A 17,043-nucleotide genomic window follows, 5' to 3' on the forward strand; every position below is an offset into this window, starting at 1 on the left:
CTAGTACTTCATGAATTACTAATGGTCCGACCCGTTCTGCGGCGATTTTCTTTGAATTTGCCGTTAGTGAGGATGATGTTGGCTTGTATAAATATACGAGTTATCCTACTGAGTAAATTGGACTTTTTTCTAAGCGTTGGGAAATTTTCGAGTTTTGGACGTTTTGTTGTGTTCGCTGTAATTGTAGCATTGTCTGTAAAATGTTTTGAAATTTCTTCTTGAGGTGTTCAAAGTATTCTTCATAGGAATGAGACAATCCTGAAACGGGGTTAAAAGTTCAAAATTTAAAAAAAAAGTAAATGTTCAAAAAACGTTCGAAAAAAACACCGGCGTGAAGTTGAAAGTGTCCAAACGAAACAGTTCTTGTCCGCTTGCTTCTGTTTTCCGTTTTGATTCTTCTTGTGTCTTTGATTATCTTCTTTGTCTTCATCCAACGGTTATACAAATTTTAAAAAAATCAATTGTCTCGATCTGGTTAAAATGCTTACTTTTTTTTTTTATCTTTTGTGGTTAACTACCATCTTTATTCAACAATTACAGAATCTCATATATATATTTACATTATTTCCTGCATATTTTTTTGTTATGTTATCTATTACAAAATATATTGCATGTTTAATGAAAAAAGTTGTTTAGTTATGAAACGTTTGTTAACTTATTTATCATAATTGTGTATGCTTACTTGAAAACAATTCTGCTTCTCTCGATCCAGTTAAAATGCTTACTTGGAAAAAAAATTCTGGATTCTTGGATCAAATTTTTGGTCGAAGTCAATAACTATTATGTGACATTAAAATGGCATATTCAACAACACAAATTTAAAAAATTAATTTTCAGGGGGACAATACATCTTTAAGCCTTTTTTTTTTTTTTTTTTAAATTGTATTTTACCACAAACTGTTTGGGATGTTAAACAGTATTTTGTTTAGGCGCAGGAGCCCCGGATAGCGTTACGAAGTCGTTAACTCTGTCAGCCCATGGAGAAATAAGTTAGGAAGGAGTAACATCGAGAATACATCAAAATTAGTTATATAGTAAAACACTGTGCTAAATTGCTATTAAGGACGAGATCTGAGAAGAAGTATTCAAAGTTACAACCAATCAGAACAGTGTTAATCAATATAATCCATGGCTACAACTAATCAGAAACGTCCAAACCGCTGAGTAGCCTTTTAAACCAGACGTTGCGAGGTTTAAAAAGTAAAACATGATTTACTCGCCAGTTTGGTATAGTTCGCACGGTGGACAATTTTTTAAACGTTTGTTTTTTTTTTAGAAAAGCGGAAGCGGGAACTCTCATTTGTTTCATCATGTCTGGACATTTTGAAAATACTCAAATATGGAATTGGATTTTAGAATTTGTATGTAAAAGTATGCACAGAGAATTTATTAATTCTTCAACAGTTGATGATGTATCTGGTCGACGATTTCTAAACGGTAAAGTAAAGTACTTATTACTAGGCTAGGCCTAGCTGCTGCTAGGCTGTAGCCTAGCTAGGCCTAGCCTAGGTAGGCCCTAGTAGTAGTAGCGGGTAGCTAGGCTAGGCCTCTATCTAGGGCCTAGGCCTAGTTAGGCTAGCCTAGGCATCGTCCTTCCTTTTTGTTGATGATGAGTATCAAACTCGAAGTGAAACACTGTCAGACAGAGGCACATTCGTCCCGAGACGATTCATCCAGGCCTAGCTAGTAGGCCTCTATCAAGAATTATGACCAAAGCGGGCACGAGCGAAAGCGGCATCCAATCTATAACAATGCATTTGTATTAATGTGGGTGTGTTGCTTTGGTGCAGGACGTATAATTGTAAAACATGATTGATTGCAATATAGAAGATAATAACGTAAATTTATGTTCTCGTACAGAAATGGATGTATAAATGAATAGTGGTGTACCCATTACTTTTTATGTCTTACATTTTTTTTCAACCGTGTGATAAAAGAAAGAAAGAAAAGAGAGCACATCAGCATTTGTTTTCAAACAACTGTTACACATTTATTAACACAAAATTCAATTCTAAGAAACAAATAAATAAATTATTATTTTTATAGGTAATTTAAAACAAACTATACATACTGGTTATAATGTTCACAATTTCACCTAAATATTCTAATTAATTTATTCAACTAAAAAATAAACTCAAGTACAGTATGCATTAATTTAAAAATATTGTTAAAAATCACATGAAATACAAGATAGATACATTTAATTAAATTATTTCAATAATAAAACAACTGATTAATTTGCACGAGCATTACGACATCACACGATGCTGCAAGTAAGAGGGACTTAGCTGATCGTACACCGCATGAATATTCATCCCAGAAAGTGTTGAGGCGTTCGTTGGCGATTTAACTGTGTGTCTAGACTTAGTTCGGATGATGTCTTCACGGAAAACAAGTTCGGCCTGGATGGAAACTGTTTGGCTTTCTTCGAAAAGTAGCTTGCAAAGATAATAATTATAAAAAAGTTAATTCCACGATTGTACAACATATAATACATACACACTTTTGTTTATTAAACATCTTACTAATATTTTTCTCTCCTTATATAGAATGTGCAAGAAAGAACGCGTGTGCATGTTTGCTTTCCAAGTTCATTGTTGCATTTCGAATAAAAATTAGATTCTACATTAAACAGTGTAGTACATGAATGATTTCCCTTGTAATATAATGTGCGAGTGCTAGAAAGCAGGTCGAATGCACGAAAGCGCAATCACAGAAATACCGATTTCTGAAGAAAATGTAATCAATGCAAGGTGGTAAAAAAGCGGCAACGACCCCGCATTAAACAGTTAAAACATAATACCGTAATTCCTTTAAACTTTTCCAGGAAAATCATCAAATCACTTGTTTCAAATCAATTTAATTACAAATTCAAGTTGATATAACAATATAACAGTTTTTAATTCATAATTAATTGATGAAATACAGCAAAATCATCACTTAACCTTATGCTTTTTAATTACAAATTCTTTATTTTATTTATCTATTCAAGATTACTGTACTTTCTATGTAATCAGCTGCTGGGCCGCCGATGAATTCATAATTTTGTAGTCTGCTCTATTAATGGTGTCCCATTCATTAATTTAGTGTACTCATTTGTTGAAATACTGCTGCGTTTGTTCTAGCTTTTGTTTAGTGGCATTATGTTTCAGCCTAAATGCTGCAGATATAAAACAGAACTGGTTTAAGTTCTAAGTTATATATATTTATATAGTATATATCTTTATTTCCTACTTTTTTTCGCAGGTCGGATATTGAATCTTTTTTTAAAGGATTTCTAGATACAGAGAGAATGAAGAAACTAGTACAATAACTATTTTATCCGTAATATATGATATACTGTATTCATTACAATACAGAGATATAATGTGTGCATTCAAGGCATAATTTTAAAAATTAACACCTTTTTGTTTCTGAACCAGTTAAGATCTTTAAATATACCTGAGAACGGTACCAAAATAATAACAGGCTACATCGGTGACTGCCGCAAACATTTGTATGACGTACTTGGCGTTTCATAGATTCTATTGGCGGCCGCTTTGGTCATATACTATATCTAGGCCTATCATAGATTTATTTAAAAATCATGTTATTTAATAATCAATTGTTGTATTTTATTTAGTATGACTAGGGCCTAGGCCTATACTATATCTACTAGTAACTATAGGCCTATGTCTAATTTAATATTTGAAATTGCACAAGTTTGTGCAAAATTTAAAATTTGAACAAAGATTTCTTCGCACAATTTGTGGAATGAAAAAAACACCACAGTCTATAAGCATAGGAAAACAACTGTTTTTCTGCGGTGTAGTCCTGGCACCTATTCTTAAATAGTTATACACTTCTGTTTTTTTTTATGGATTTTAAGTGGTGAAATAAAAATTTTATAAAATACATTTTATTCTGTTAACAATTGTTTTTATTCTGTTACATACAACTTGATAGGCTTTTGCAAGTACATAGAAGCGGAAACAGAACAACCAAATTTAAAGATGTGTTTACTGAAGTATATTCATCTACTAACTCAGCTGAGTGACGGTGCTTCCACACAGAGTCATTCCGACAGTGGATTAACCACTTTAGAAGATGCCATGCATACCATTGAGGAAATGATGCAGTTTGATGTAGATGGCATTATCTCAGATGAGACTATTGCTCATTTAAAACAACTAATTAGAAAAGAGGTCAGTATGCATCATACTCTTTTGATCAAACTTCCAGTAACACCCGCTACAGAAAACACTATTTCTTCCACACACTAAAGAATAAACAAAATGCATTGAACAAGACTTTAAACTAGAGACATGTATCACATGGAGCATTACATTGTCTTAAGCTTTTTCTACACTATCGAACTCATTAACAAAAATAGTGTGATTAGATGTGCCCAAATACGGTGGTGATATGACAACATGGGCACATCACATAATTTTTTGTTACATAAAGTATGATAGTACTGTATACAAATAATGAATGTTTATGAGTGTAATTGTACAAACAATGGCATGGGGTGAATGATGAAGAGTTACTGTATATTTCAAGAGGCGAAGCCGAGTTGATATATAAACTTCCATCGTTCACCAAATGCCATTATTTGTACCATTATACGAATATAAAACATTCATTTTTGTTTTAAATATAACATCTGAATAGATTCCTGTGATTTGAAGGCCTACATTTGATTCACATTGATTAAAACAGTAACATTTGGTTTTTAATAATTACAATTATATGGATTTTATAAACACACATGTAATGTTCATTTATGTCAACAATCGACCAAACAATCCAAAAATGTACTTCCATCGCAAAACCAGTCTTAACATTCAATTTTCACAGCGAAAGTACAAAATAGGTGGCGCTGTTTTAGTTAAAAAGCAATAGTACTGTACACGAAAAAAAAAAAAAAATTATATACTTTTAAACAGTTGTTTAATAGTGAGTACTATTGCATGCTATGTGACCCACAATCGTCCAATCAAATGACTAGAGTTACCTTCAAGTTACCTTCTCAATACAAAATCTCTTGATTCATGAATAATTCATGAGGCAACAGATCTGAGGCAAATACTACTTCTGTGGACTTTCTGAAAATTATCAATATAATACTTATACTTTATTAGTTATCATAATACATGTTGATGTTAATTAAGATATATTTTTTATTAACAGGCCGTCCTGGTTTGGTGTCGCAATAATGATTTCATAAAAGCTGAAGAAGTTTTTACAAATTGTTGGGAAAAAGATGTTGAAGTCGACGAGGTAAAGTGGAACATTACACAATATATTTATGTGCATACACAGGAACATGTTGTTGTTAAATCAATGCAACTTATAAAAGATCCCTTTTCCAATATAGACAAGCTTTTGTTTTTGAGATCTTGACAATTGACCAACATGGATGGAATTCAGATTTATTTGGTCCTTACGGAAATTCATGACAGGCACAATCGCTCACATAACATTACAATAACATACAAAAGTAAGGAGTTGTAATAAAGATATTATTAAAGATATACTATACAAAATAACAAGGTGATTCAACAGTATTTGTCATTGAAAGCATGGATGGGAAAAGGGACAAACAAATTTAGATATCTGTTAGTTCTACATGTTTCATGGTCTGATAATTTACCCTGACCCAAAACAAAAGTTCACTATTATAGGATCAGCAGGGAGTAAATGATTGATTTACCAGGGTTTGTTTTGATTAAATTTGTTTGTTCTTCAGGAAACTAAAAGTATTCTGAGAGATGTCATAAAATCTCATAGACGCACACACATAGAAATCAGGAATAAATCCTATAAAGATTTCTTACATGAGACACACCAGTATCTTGAAGTTATTTACTCAACTTTTGATGAACCATTTCTTATTAAAGTAAGTACTGTTCTGCAGAGGAGACCCGGGTTCAATTTCCGACAACTCCCAGTCCACTCAGCTGTAAATGAGTACCTGGTTGAAAATTACAGGGGCGGCGTGAAAAGGAACTGACCACCCTACCACATAATGCTGAGGCTTAGTACAATGAGCTCCTAACAGCTCATTCTTTCCCCTACGTTCAGAACACTTGACTCACCTTTACTGTACTGCAATTAATTGTTTTTCTTTTTCTGCCTCTTAGATGATATATACAGTACAGAAAGAAAATACTGCAACTTTACCTACAAAGTAGCTTCATAGATAGAACGTAGGCTACGTTGTTGACTTCGTAGGTTCCGTAACCTCAATAAACGACTTTAAATGAGCTACGTTCTGAACTTCGTAGGGAGTTCATAACCTATATAAACAACCCTGCGATGTTCTTAGTGATGTAAGAAGGTGTGAAATTAATGTGTTAAATTTAACTGGCGGAGGACCAAGTTGTAAATTACTAAAAAATAAATAATATTTTTTAATCGTAATCGTTTCCTTCGTTCATGTTTACCTACTCAATGGCGAATATAAATTTCCCACGATGTAAACGTAGAGACACGATCCAACACAGGTGAACCTCAACGAACAGGCCAACTAATAAACATAATATAGCAAACGTCCAGTCCATCCAGAAACGATGCCAAGAAAAAAAAGATCCTAAACAATTCATTCTAAATATAGTGTCAGAACGTTCAATCGGTCGCTCAAAAAGACTGCCGACAGAAGACCGTAATTAATACAGACGTAGTAATTTAACATAAAACAGTAATTAAGACCATGTACCTGGATTTTGTGTCACATGACATGAAACATAATACTCTCTCTCTCTAAAACTGCTCAAATGTTTTTTCCCCTCCAAATTCTGGTCGGGCCTTTTTCTTTACACATGTCATAATCATTTTAAAAGGCCTATGTTAAATCTTAATATGGAATATATATTTATTTTGCATATATTTTGTTGGTGTCCTAGCCTAGGCCTAGGTGTCGTTTTTATAATTCGCTAACCCAAGGTAGGATTAAATAATGTATAGTGTAGGCCCCCGAAACAGGCTAGCCTCGATTCCCTCTACGTGAGCTGAGGTCAACGTGCCCGATGCCGTCCAAATTAGGATAACTGTTGCGTAGTGCGGCTACAAAAATTGACGTCTACTATCTTTAAATAGGATTTTAATTAGCAAACAATACATTGTTTGTTTGCATTGTCCTTGCTTCTAAAGGCGATGACAATGGTGTTTACTACCCCTACGAACCACCCTACACGATCGATGCGTAGATAATTATCGTAGGCTATGAACAATACATCGTAGGCTACGAACAATACATCGTAGGCTACAAACAATACATTCCTACGACAAATTACCCCAATGAACGACGTCAAAATGTGAACCAGTGATAAAACTTCACTGGCTCTCCCTCATCTTTTTATTATGAATACCTGATCAATATTTTTTATTTATTTTATATATTTTTTTAATTTCCAGGCGGATAGGAAGTTTAATCAAATAATAACATCCAGTAAAACAGCTCAAGAAGATAACTCAGTATGTCGAAAAAGAAAACCTAAAAAGAAATGCTATACTGATGCTCAACTGTAAGATATATTTTTTGTGTACACATGCAGTACTGTACAAGTTATTGTAGGTTTAAATACAGTACAAAATCTACAGTGATTTACATAGTAAGCAAGTTGCTATGGCAACCACAATAATATTTTGATATAAAGTTTGCAGTACACCATGTATATTTAGTTCTGAAAAAAACTATTGAGTTTCTCGATCAATATACTTCGATCGTCCTCAGGAGTGAGAACCTGTGAGGATGATCAAAGTGTATTGATCGAAACGTTGAGAAACTCAACAGTTCTTTTCAAAACTAAATATATGTTGTGTACTGCAAACTTTATATCAACAAATTTATTTCGCCGTGCAAACCTCCAAACAACACAATCAAAAGTTTAGAAAAGTAAAGGCTTATCTTGCCATCCCAAGAGGCCCAAGAACTAAGCAATGTTATTTTATACAGTGTAGCTAAAGAGTATGTGTGTTTGTAATAATGAAGGAATAATACAAATCTAGTTTTAGAATATAAGGTCTAAAAATGGTCTTTTGTGTATGAATGATTCAAACAAAAGGGAAAAAAAATAATAGTATAACATGGTAGCATGTCTCTTCTATCATACATTTTTAGATGAGTTTATATGTAACATTAACATTTAAATAAATAAATTTGTTTTTAAACTATTTAGCATGTTCATTGCATAGTGATTTGTTTATTTTTGCATTTCAGTATCTGTAAACGCATGACCGAACACATGTCAAAAAGAGCCGGAGTAGATCAGGACATTATGTGGAGTGACATAAAGCGCAATGAAAAACTTCACATTGCTAATGTTATTAGAAAAGTGAGGATTTCAGTATGCATGTACTTTTGTCTATCAAACATTTTTATTAGTAAAAGGTAAAGGTATTTATATTTGTCCTCAAGCTTAACTGGAAACTGAGGAAATTCGGATTAGGCCACCCACGGCAGCCAGCAGTGCAGCGCCAACCAGATCAGCACACCGGGAGACGATCCCCATCTCTTTTCAAATAGTGTACCAAGTTCTTTAACGTGCACTGTTAAGTACACGGGACCAATGGCTTTAAATCCCATCCGAAGGATGAGGCAGTGAGAGTAAAGCATCTTGCCTAAGGATGCAATTAGTATGGTACAGATAACCTCGAACCCATGCCTATCACATGCTAGTCCGATATTACCATTACAACATCACTCTCCAGTATATACAGCACCCGCCGCGATTTCTAGACGGTCTCCCATCCAGAACGCAACCAGGCTCAACGTTGCTTAACTTCGGTGATCTGAGGTTGTAGCCATTTTCTCAACCACTTTTTCCTATGACAGGCAATTTTGTTTTTACTTATAATGGATATTTATTTATTTAATATCAGGATTACCTAATGCAATTGTCAATTGTCTAAAGGTAAGTCATTTTTTACACACAGGTGCGTCATGGTTTTTGTAATGTATGACACACCTTCCCGGGGGTCGTATAGTGGGTCATACAGTTGACAAGTGCATAATGATTGATCAAGTGGTAGAGCAAAACATTAATTAAACTACGCCAGTAAATGCATTTCAAATAATGGTTATTTTCCATGTTGTAGGTACAATCTAAAAAGGATCAGAAAGATGTGATGTCTGGTATGTATCCATCTAAATTTCTACATATTTTATTCTTTTTACAGTAAAAGCATGTAAAATGTAAATTCCTCTTGTGGGATGAATAAATGTTTTGAATCTTTGAAATCAAGTGTATACTGAAATAATCCATCCACTAAATTGCGGCAAGATGAACTTATGCCTCATGGTGTGCTTTACTGTACAGTTTACCACCTCTGTTAAAATGGTTTGCAAAAAATGAACAAGCTTGTCTACATGTTGGTTGCTTTTAGATATTAAAGCAGCAAAATTTCACACTTTTCAGAGTGCCAGTAAAACCATAATAACTATTTCATATAGATTGTGACATTTTTGATGGGCCTTCAACATCAGGGAACAAAAGTCAGAAGCGTAGTGAAGATGAGTCAGACAAAAATGAAACTGATTCAAGGTTTGTGTGTACACCCTTGTGCTTGCCCACAATGTGGACACCCTTGTGCTTGCCCACAATGTGAACATCTTTGCACTTGCCCACAATGTGGACACCCTTGTGCTTGCCCACAATGTTGACACCCTTGCACTTGCCCACAATGTGAACACCCTTGCACTTGCCCACAATTTGGACACCCTTGTGCTTGCCCACAATGTGGAAACCCTTGCACTTGCCTACAATGTGAGCATCTTTGCACTTGCCCACAATGTGGACACCCTTGCACTTGCCCACAATGTGGAAACCCTTGCACTTTTCACAATGTGGACACCCTTGCACTTGCCTACAATGTGAGCATCTTTGCACTTGCCCACAATGTGAACATCTTTGCACTTGCCCACAATGTGGAAACCCTTGCACTTTTCACAATGTGTACACCCTTGTACTTGCCCACAATGTGGACACCCTTGCACTTGCCCACAATGTGGAAACCCTTGCACTTTTCACAATGTGGACACCCTTGCACTTGCCCACAATGTGGACACCCTTGTACTTGCCCACAATTTGGACACCCTTGTGCTTGCCCACAATGTGGACACCCTTATACTTGCCCACAATGTGAACACTATTGTACTTTCCCACAAAAGATTCTCTGGTTGAGTTTTGGGAATGCATAGAAGGATTTGTCAAATAAATTTTTTTTTTTCAAATTGATTACATTTTCTAATTACAGTACTTACTTTACATTTTAAATAGAATCAAACAGAGAAGAACAATGAACAAAACAGAAACTACTGAAAGTAAATCAAGGTTTGTAAAAAATAAATAGATTCTATTTTAAAACAGTGACAGTGTGTTAAATCTTTTTTTCAATCTTTAATTATTTTTTTCAGACCACTACGCATTAAATTAAGGAGGACAAGACCACTGTAAGAATTACTTTTGGTTTACTGTACTTCAGCAAAATAAGTAACAATTTAAAAATAGTAAATGTTGAGAAATATAATTGGTTATTAGTGAGATAAAGAAGCTACAATGAGCTGATAATATAATTATGAATATAAATACATAAATATGGAATGTAGAGATTTATTTCTACTTCTAACTAGGGCCCATGATAATGTTTCTTTTTATTCATACTTTGTACTCTTTGCTCAAAACAAATGTTTAAAAATGAAAATGAATGATAATCATTTTTGTTACAATTTAGTTTTATTGCTGATTATTTTCTATCTACAATTTAATGATTATTTATGAAGTTTTCCGATAATGTCTATTTTCAGGCCCTTTGTGACGGGTGCCCCTGGAGACCAAATAAAGTGGGATGATGATGATGATGATGATGAAGAGGAAGAAGAAGATGAAGAAGTTCAATGTAAGTATAACTTATAACAAACCTGAGTGTATCCTTGCAATTCGATTGGTCAATTTGTATCACATGCCATTCATTATTAGTTCTACTAAATGGTATTGCACGTACAGCTTTTTAAAAACATGAGAATTTTGTTGGGTAATCGAAAGCCAACCAGTAGACTGCACCTTAAATAACTGTCCTTTGCAGCCAAAATCGGAGTGTTGCCTTTTTGTATTTGTTAAAACCTATTTAACTTTGTTCTGTTTCATTGAAAAAGAACATTGAATGTTTCAACTCAATTCAGTATTTGTATAATTACATGAGAATTGAATTAGATGATTTAATCTGTGTTTTAACACACATGCTAATTATTTTGTTTTACAGACCAAAACCTTGCAACTCCGAAAGTGAGACGTAGCCTTTATTTGAAGCCGAAGCGCAACATATGGAAGGAAGGTGAAGTAACTGAACTGAAGCTTGGAGTAAGAAAATATGGCGAAGGCAATTGGGCCAAAATATTACGTAATTCATCAATTGTTAACAGATCATCCGTTGATCTTAAAGACAAATGGAGGAACTTGCAAAAAAATGAATTCTCATAAATTGTTTAACTTGTACAGTATTATTGAGTTGATAAGTTATTGAATGTTTGAGATAAGGTAATTAAGATAAGTAACAAGTGTGATATACTGTAACTAAATAGGTTCAGGGACGATTCGGCCCGGGACTATTCGGCCCACTCTTGGTGAGACGATTCGGCCCACTTTTGGGCCGAATCGTCTCACTTTGTGGGCCGAAACGTCTCACTTTAGACCAAATTCATATTAATTTTTTTTGGGTATTTATCCAGATAAAGGTGTTTAACAATCCGTATTTATTGATATTGACAATCTTGATATAATATATATAATAAATTACTAAAAAACCGTAATTTTATATTCAATTTATTACTTCGAAAACCTTGTATATTTTGTGCATTCGCCAAGCGACCAACAGAGGGCGTAACTTGTTTACATCGTTCGCGTGACTAAAAAATGATCATTTTCGACAATGTTTTCAAAATGTTTGCTTTATTGCATCTTTATCCCTAGTAGTACTACCCCATAGTCTCTCTGAAAATAAAGTTTGGGGAAAAAAGCTTATTTTATGCTTATAAATGCATATCAAAGCCGATAAATTTAAGTGTGCTGAATCGTCCCGGGCCGAAACTAAATTCATTTCATGTTTAGCTCAGCGCCTTCAACAGAAGGTTATTTTGTAATCCGTGTTAGAAAATAACAACATTACAACAGCTTGTGTTGATAAACATTTAATAAGAAAACAAGTAAACATTTATACTAATTATTCAGAAATAAGTTACCTGATAAATGTCTTTAAAATGTCTACTGCTACAGTACCATATCTACAGTGTCCAAAATTTGAGATTAAAACAGCCAATAGAAAATTGTATACTCATAAAACCTAAGATTAAACTTCATATTAGTAAAAACAATTTTATTCTGGCTGCCTTTTGTGTTGTGATAAAAAGCTTGACAATAACCAATTTAGTAAAATATGAAATCTACAGCATGTGTAACGGTATATATAAAATGTCTGAATAAGAAATCAATAAAATGTACAATTGTGGACACCTGATCTGAAATCTTTAGTGCTATAGTGACAACCTAGTCTTTTTTTTATTACTTATTGATGACAAACCATACCACCTAGGTTTTGTAAAATCAATATACGTGATATATCTTGCCTGAAAACATACATTCAAAATGTAAAGAAATCCTGACAGTTTTTCATAAAACATGTCTTTAATACAACACTTGAATACAAACATGTTGTATTAGTAAAATTAATGAACAAATGTGTCCCCTGAAAACATTGATAAGAATTAATGTTGAAGGTAAACCTGTGTATGATCTCCGTAAATTCATCATACATAAGACAATAGTTTGATTTGATGAATTTGAAAGAAACCTTTGTAGAAAACATCCACACATACTGAATCATTTTCAATAATAAATAAGTTATTATTAATTATATTTCAATGTAATATTATTCTTTCCATCTTCCAGTGCTTTTGATTTGCAACTACCAAAGAATATATGTAATGGTATTACACAGTGCGCATGCGGGGATACTAGGACATGTTTCCTCACTTCCCACCTCGACACATCGATTGACCAGGGGCGGATTGCTATAAGCGGTCTATAAACGGTCTTAGCGCGCTATAATTCGTTAAGTAGCAAGTAGTCTTTAGTATAGACCATTGCTATACCGCGGTCTAACCTGTAAGCGGTCTTTAAAATTAAAGCCTACTCGAAGGAGTCTTAAAACAGTCTGAAACCTCTCTTTTTGTTGATTTTACGTATTATCTATTAGTCTAGTAGGAAGGAGGGGTTACCATGCACCCCCATGATGTATTTTTTTAATGTACATTTTTGTAATCCTGAATATATATAATTACCATTTTTTGATGTTCCCAAGACGAAATATTGTCCCATGGGGTTTTTTGGGGGCCATTTTGGTGGCCATCTTGAATTTATCAAAATCCTAAATATAGACGGTACTTGACAAAGAATGATCAAAGACAACCAATTGAACAAGTGTTAAATAAAATAATAACGGTGATTTTATTCTTATATAGGCCTAGAATAGATTTTCTTGTGTAAAAATGTACATACTGTTATGATTGTGAATTGAACAAACGTGACGAACATTACCTTATTTGGTATTCTACGCGCCTCAATTTGTTACTTTACGCGGTCTTATCTAAGACTGTTTTATAGCAATGGTCTAACAGGGGTGGCTTTAGTAAGACCGTCTATCCATGGAGGAAATATACAGTATATTTCCTCCATGGTCTATCTGATAAAGCCGGCTTTAATCGGGGAGTTAGACCATCAGTTAAGACTGTTTTATAGCAATCCACCCCTGACGTAGGTAGGTCGTCGCATATCGACTATTAAAGATGTATTGCCCAAAAACATGAAAAATGAAGATTAATTAAATCAGACTTTGAATATGTTGGTTTGTAGTTTTAATAAAGTTAATCACTTCCATAGAAAAAAAAAATTATGTTTTCACTTGTAAAATGACAAAATAAATGGTTAAATTCAACCAAAAATCTATTGGCTGGCAGCCAATTTGACCATTTTTTGCTTTAAATTACATTTTTTTCAGGAAAATACGTTTTTTTTCGATCCAATTTTTGGTCAAAGCGGATAACTATTATGTTGCATTAAAATGGAATATTCAACAAAAAATGTTTTAAGAATTATTTTTTCAGGGGGACAATACATCTTTAAACCTAGTGTCTTTTGCAAGCTATATAAAAGACATTAAATATGTAAACAATAATTTACAACATTATTTACAATGTATTCACAGTGAGTGCTGGTTTTAAAAAATACAATTTAAAATAATGCAGTCTAAACTGGGCACAATTGATTTTTAAAAACCGTTAAAAAAATAGTGTTCAGTAGTAGCGCAACATTTTTTGTTTGATTTTATGAATAACCAATCGCATGATGAGAAATATCCCTATGCAACATTATTTACAATGTATTCACATTGAGTTTTTAAAAATTCAATTTACAATAATGCAGTCTAAGATGGGCACAATTGAATTTTAAAAACCATTTAAAAAATAGTTTTCAGTAATAGCGCAACATTTTTGTTTGATTTTTATGAATAACCAATCGCATGATGAGAAATATCCCTATGCAACATTATTTACAATGTATTCACATTGAGTTTTTAAAAATTCAATTTACAATAATGCAGTCTAAGATGGGCACAATTGAATTTTAAAAACCATTTAAAAAATAGTTTTCAGTAATAGCGCAACATTTTTGTTTGATTTTTATGAATAACCAATCGCATGATGAGAAATATCCCTATGCAACATTATTTACAATGTATTCACATTGAGTTTTTAAAAATTCAATTTACAATAATGCAGTCTAAGATGGGCACAATTGAATTTTAAAAACCATTTAAAAAATAGTTTTCATTAATAGCGCAACATTTTTGTTTGATTTTTATGAATAACCAATCGCATGATGAGAAATATCCCTATGCAACATTATTTACAATGTATCCACATTGAGTGCTGGTTTAAAAAATACAATTAAAAATAATACAGTCTAAACTTAGATCAATTGAATTTTAAAAACCGCATAACATTTTTGTTATGCATAACCAATCACATGATGAGAAATGGCCGTATTCATCATTCACACTTAGGCTAAGGGAAATACCCTTAAAATTTAAGAATTCCTTATCAATGAGAAATACTTAAAAGTCATTCACAAATGAGAGGTTCACTTTAAGTGACATCAGAAAACAATTACTTTTAAAGAAAAAATATTCTTGAGTTTTTCATTGTCCAATCAAAAAGGAAATAATTTGTCCAATATCCAATATACGCCTCCTCAAAACCTCATTTGCTTATTTTCTTTTGTTTGATAGGTGGATACGGCCACTTGTTAAAGCACTAACCACTAGTATACTTTATTAAAAATAGCACACTGTCATAGAGAAAAGGTGATGAGTCAATAGCAGTGTTTGATTAATGCAAATAACAATTGAGATGGGACACTAAACAAAGCGTGCTTTACATAGGTAGGTGTAATAAGATTTAAAGACACTAGACCTACGTTTTTTTACCTACTTTAAGGTTACAAACTACATTTTAAGTAAAAATAAATACTATATGGACCTATTGCAATATTTTTTTTTTGTCTTTAAACGGTTACAAATGTGAAAAATAAGTTGATTCTAATCATTCTAGCGGGTCCGCTATAAATCCCAACATGCATCGCACACGGATTGATATTTTCATATTGTGATGCACCTATATAGACCGATCGCATGAAAGGGTAAACAAATAAAAAAGCCAGAACTTTTCAGCGAAAATACCAGTTCTTCCCCAATTTGATTGTATTAACAGATTCTGCCAAAAAACAAAAGACAATTAATTCAGCAATGAGACAACGTCAGGCTAGGCATATAGCTAGCGTAGGATGTTCGTACGTTAGCGTTCTTTACCAGCTGGCCTACAAAACTAAGCCTAACTATTGCTAGGCCTAGAAATGGCTATGAGAGAATTTTTGACATGAGCTACTTAGGTAGTGCATTGTTTTTCTCTTTTTTATCATAATTAACCTTAAATCGCACATTTAAGACAAGAAATGACCTGGTTTAATGTTTTTAAAGCTATATATATATATATATATGCATTATTTTTACAAAACATCAAAAATTGCAGGTCTAGTGTAGTTCAGTATATACATCCAGGCTCTGTGTTTGTGATTGAGCTTCCAGCGAATCAGGATAAATGTTACAAAACTCAAAATATCTTCACATCCAACCAATCAGGATAAAAGTTACAAAACTCAAAATAACTTGGCATCCAGCCAATCAGGATAAAAGTTACAAAACTCAAAATAACTTGGCATCCAGCCAATCAGGATAAATGTACAATCAGCTGTATAAATCCAGTCATTAATTTAATTGCATTGTAACTTCCACATTTTGAAATAAAGCACCTGTACGTTACAAATTATTTTCCAATTTGATCTGTACTTTCATTTCCATTAGACTTTGTATCCTCTTTGAGGTTTTGGCCTGTTGATTCTTCTCTGTCGATGCCTCTGTCAGGTAACTGTTTATCCTCTTTAAGGTTTTGGCCCGTAGATTCCTCTCTGTCTATGCCCTTATCAGGTAACTGTGCTACTCCTCTGTAATTAAATCATGTAAGAATACTTCAAATGAATAATGACGCAAATTACAAAAGGTCAATTAGACGCACTTAAGTTATATATAAAAGGTAGGATATTAGGCTACTGCATCTAGCATTTGAGCAGGACAAAATGTAGGCAAAGGTTTTAGAATGTATATGCTTATCTTTTGTTTCAAATCCTGATAAAATCCCATCCTTGCCCATTTCAGTTTCCTTATAGTTTTCAGTTGGATTTTATAGCAAAACCCTTTTCTTTTTTCATTTATTTTATCCTTAAGAATGAATTTGCCATGAAATGTACTTGCGGGCTGCAGTTTCTAATGATTGTAATTTATAAATGATTTTAAGAGCCGGATAGAACATAGCATCAGTTCTTTATAAATCTTTTTATTTATTTAAATTTGGCCCGTGAGCCACCTGTTGTGAATACAGGCAGTAGGTAGTTT

The 17,043-nt window shown here is 33.3% G+C and overlaps 2 protein-coding genes across 3 annotated transcripts in view; one reads left to right on the plus strand and one right to left on the minus strand.

Annotated features, from left to right (window-relative positions):
• Positions 1–1,270: 1,270 nt before the first annotated feature.
• LOC144837890 (telomeric repeat-binding factor 2-like) lies at positions 1,271–12,352 on the plus strand. Its single transcript, XM_078693204.1, has 12 exons — positions 1,271–1,437; positions 3,946–4,184; positions 5,173–5,262; positions 5,732–5,881; positions 7,399–7,508; positions 8,204–8,318; positions 9,082–9,118; positions 9,437–9,527; positions 10,263–10,316; positions 10,400–10,435; positions 10,790–10,881; positions 11,245–12,352. The coding sequence occupies exons 1-12, from the start codon at positions 1,311–1,313 to the stop codon at positions 11,460–11,462; spliced, it is 1,359 nt and encodes a 452-aa protein (XP_078549330.1). The 5' UTR covers positions 1,271–1,310; the 3' UTR covers positions 11,463–12,352.
• LOC144837895 (serine/threonine-protein kinase 32A-like) overlaps positions 12,154–17,043 on the minus strand; it is a 36,922-nt gene continuing 32,032 nt past the window's right edge. For both annotated transcript variants that reach the window (XM_078693210.1, XM_078693209.1), the window contains one exon: positions 12,154–16,595. In XM_078693210.1, coding sequence (XP_078549336.1) covers positions 16,418–16,595 — 178 coding nt within the window. In that variant the 3' untranslated portion in view covers positions 12,154–16,417. The remainder of the gene's footprint in view (positions 16,596–17,043) is intronic.

This window comes from Antedon bifida, chromosome 3 (assembly GCF_963402885.1).
Source record: "Antedon bifida chromosome 3, ecAntBifi1.1, whole genome shotgun sequence".
In the NCBI taxonomy this organism is placed as follows: Eukaryota; Metazoa; Echinodermata; class Crinoidea; order Comatulida; family Antedonidae; genus Antedon; species Antedon bifida.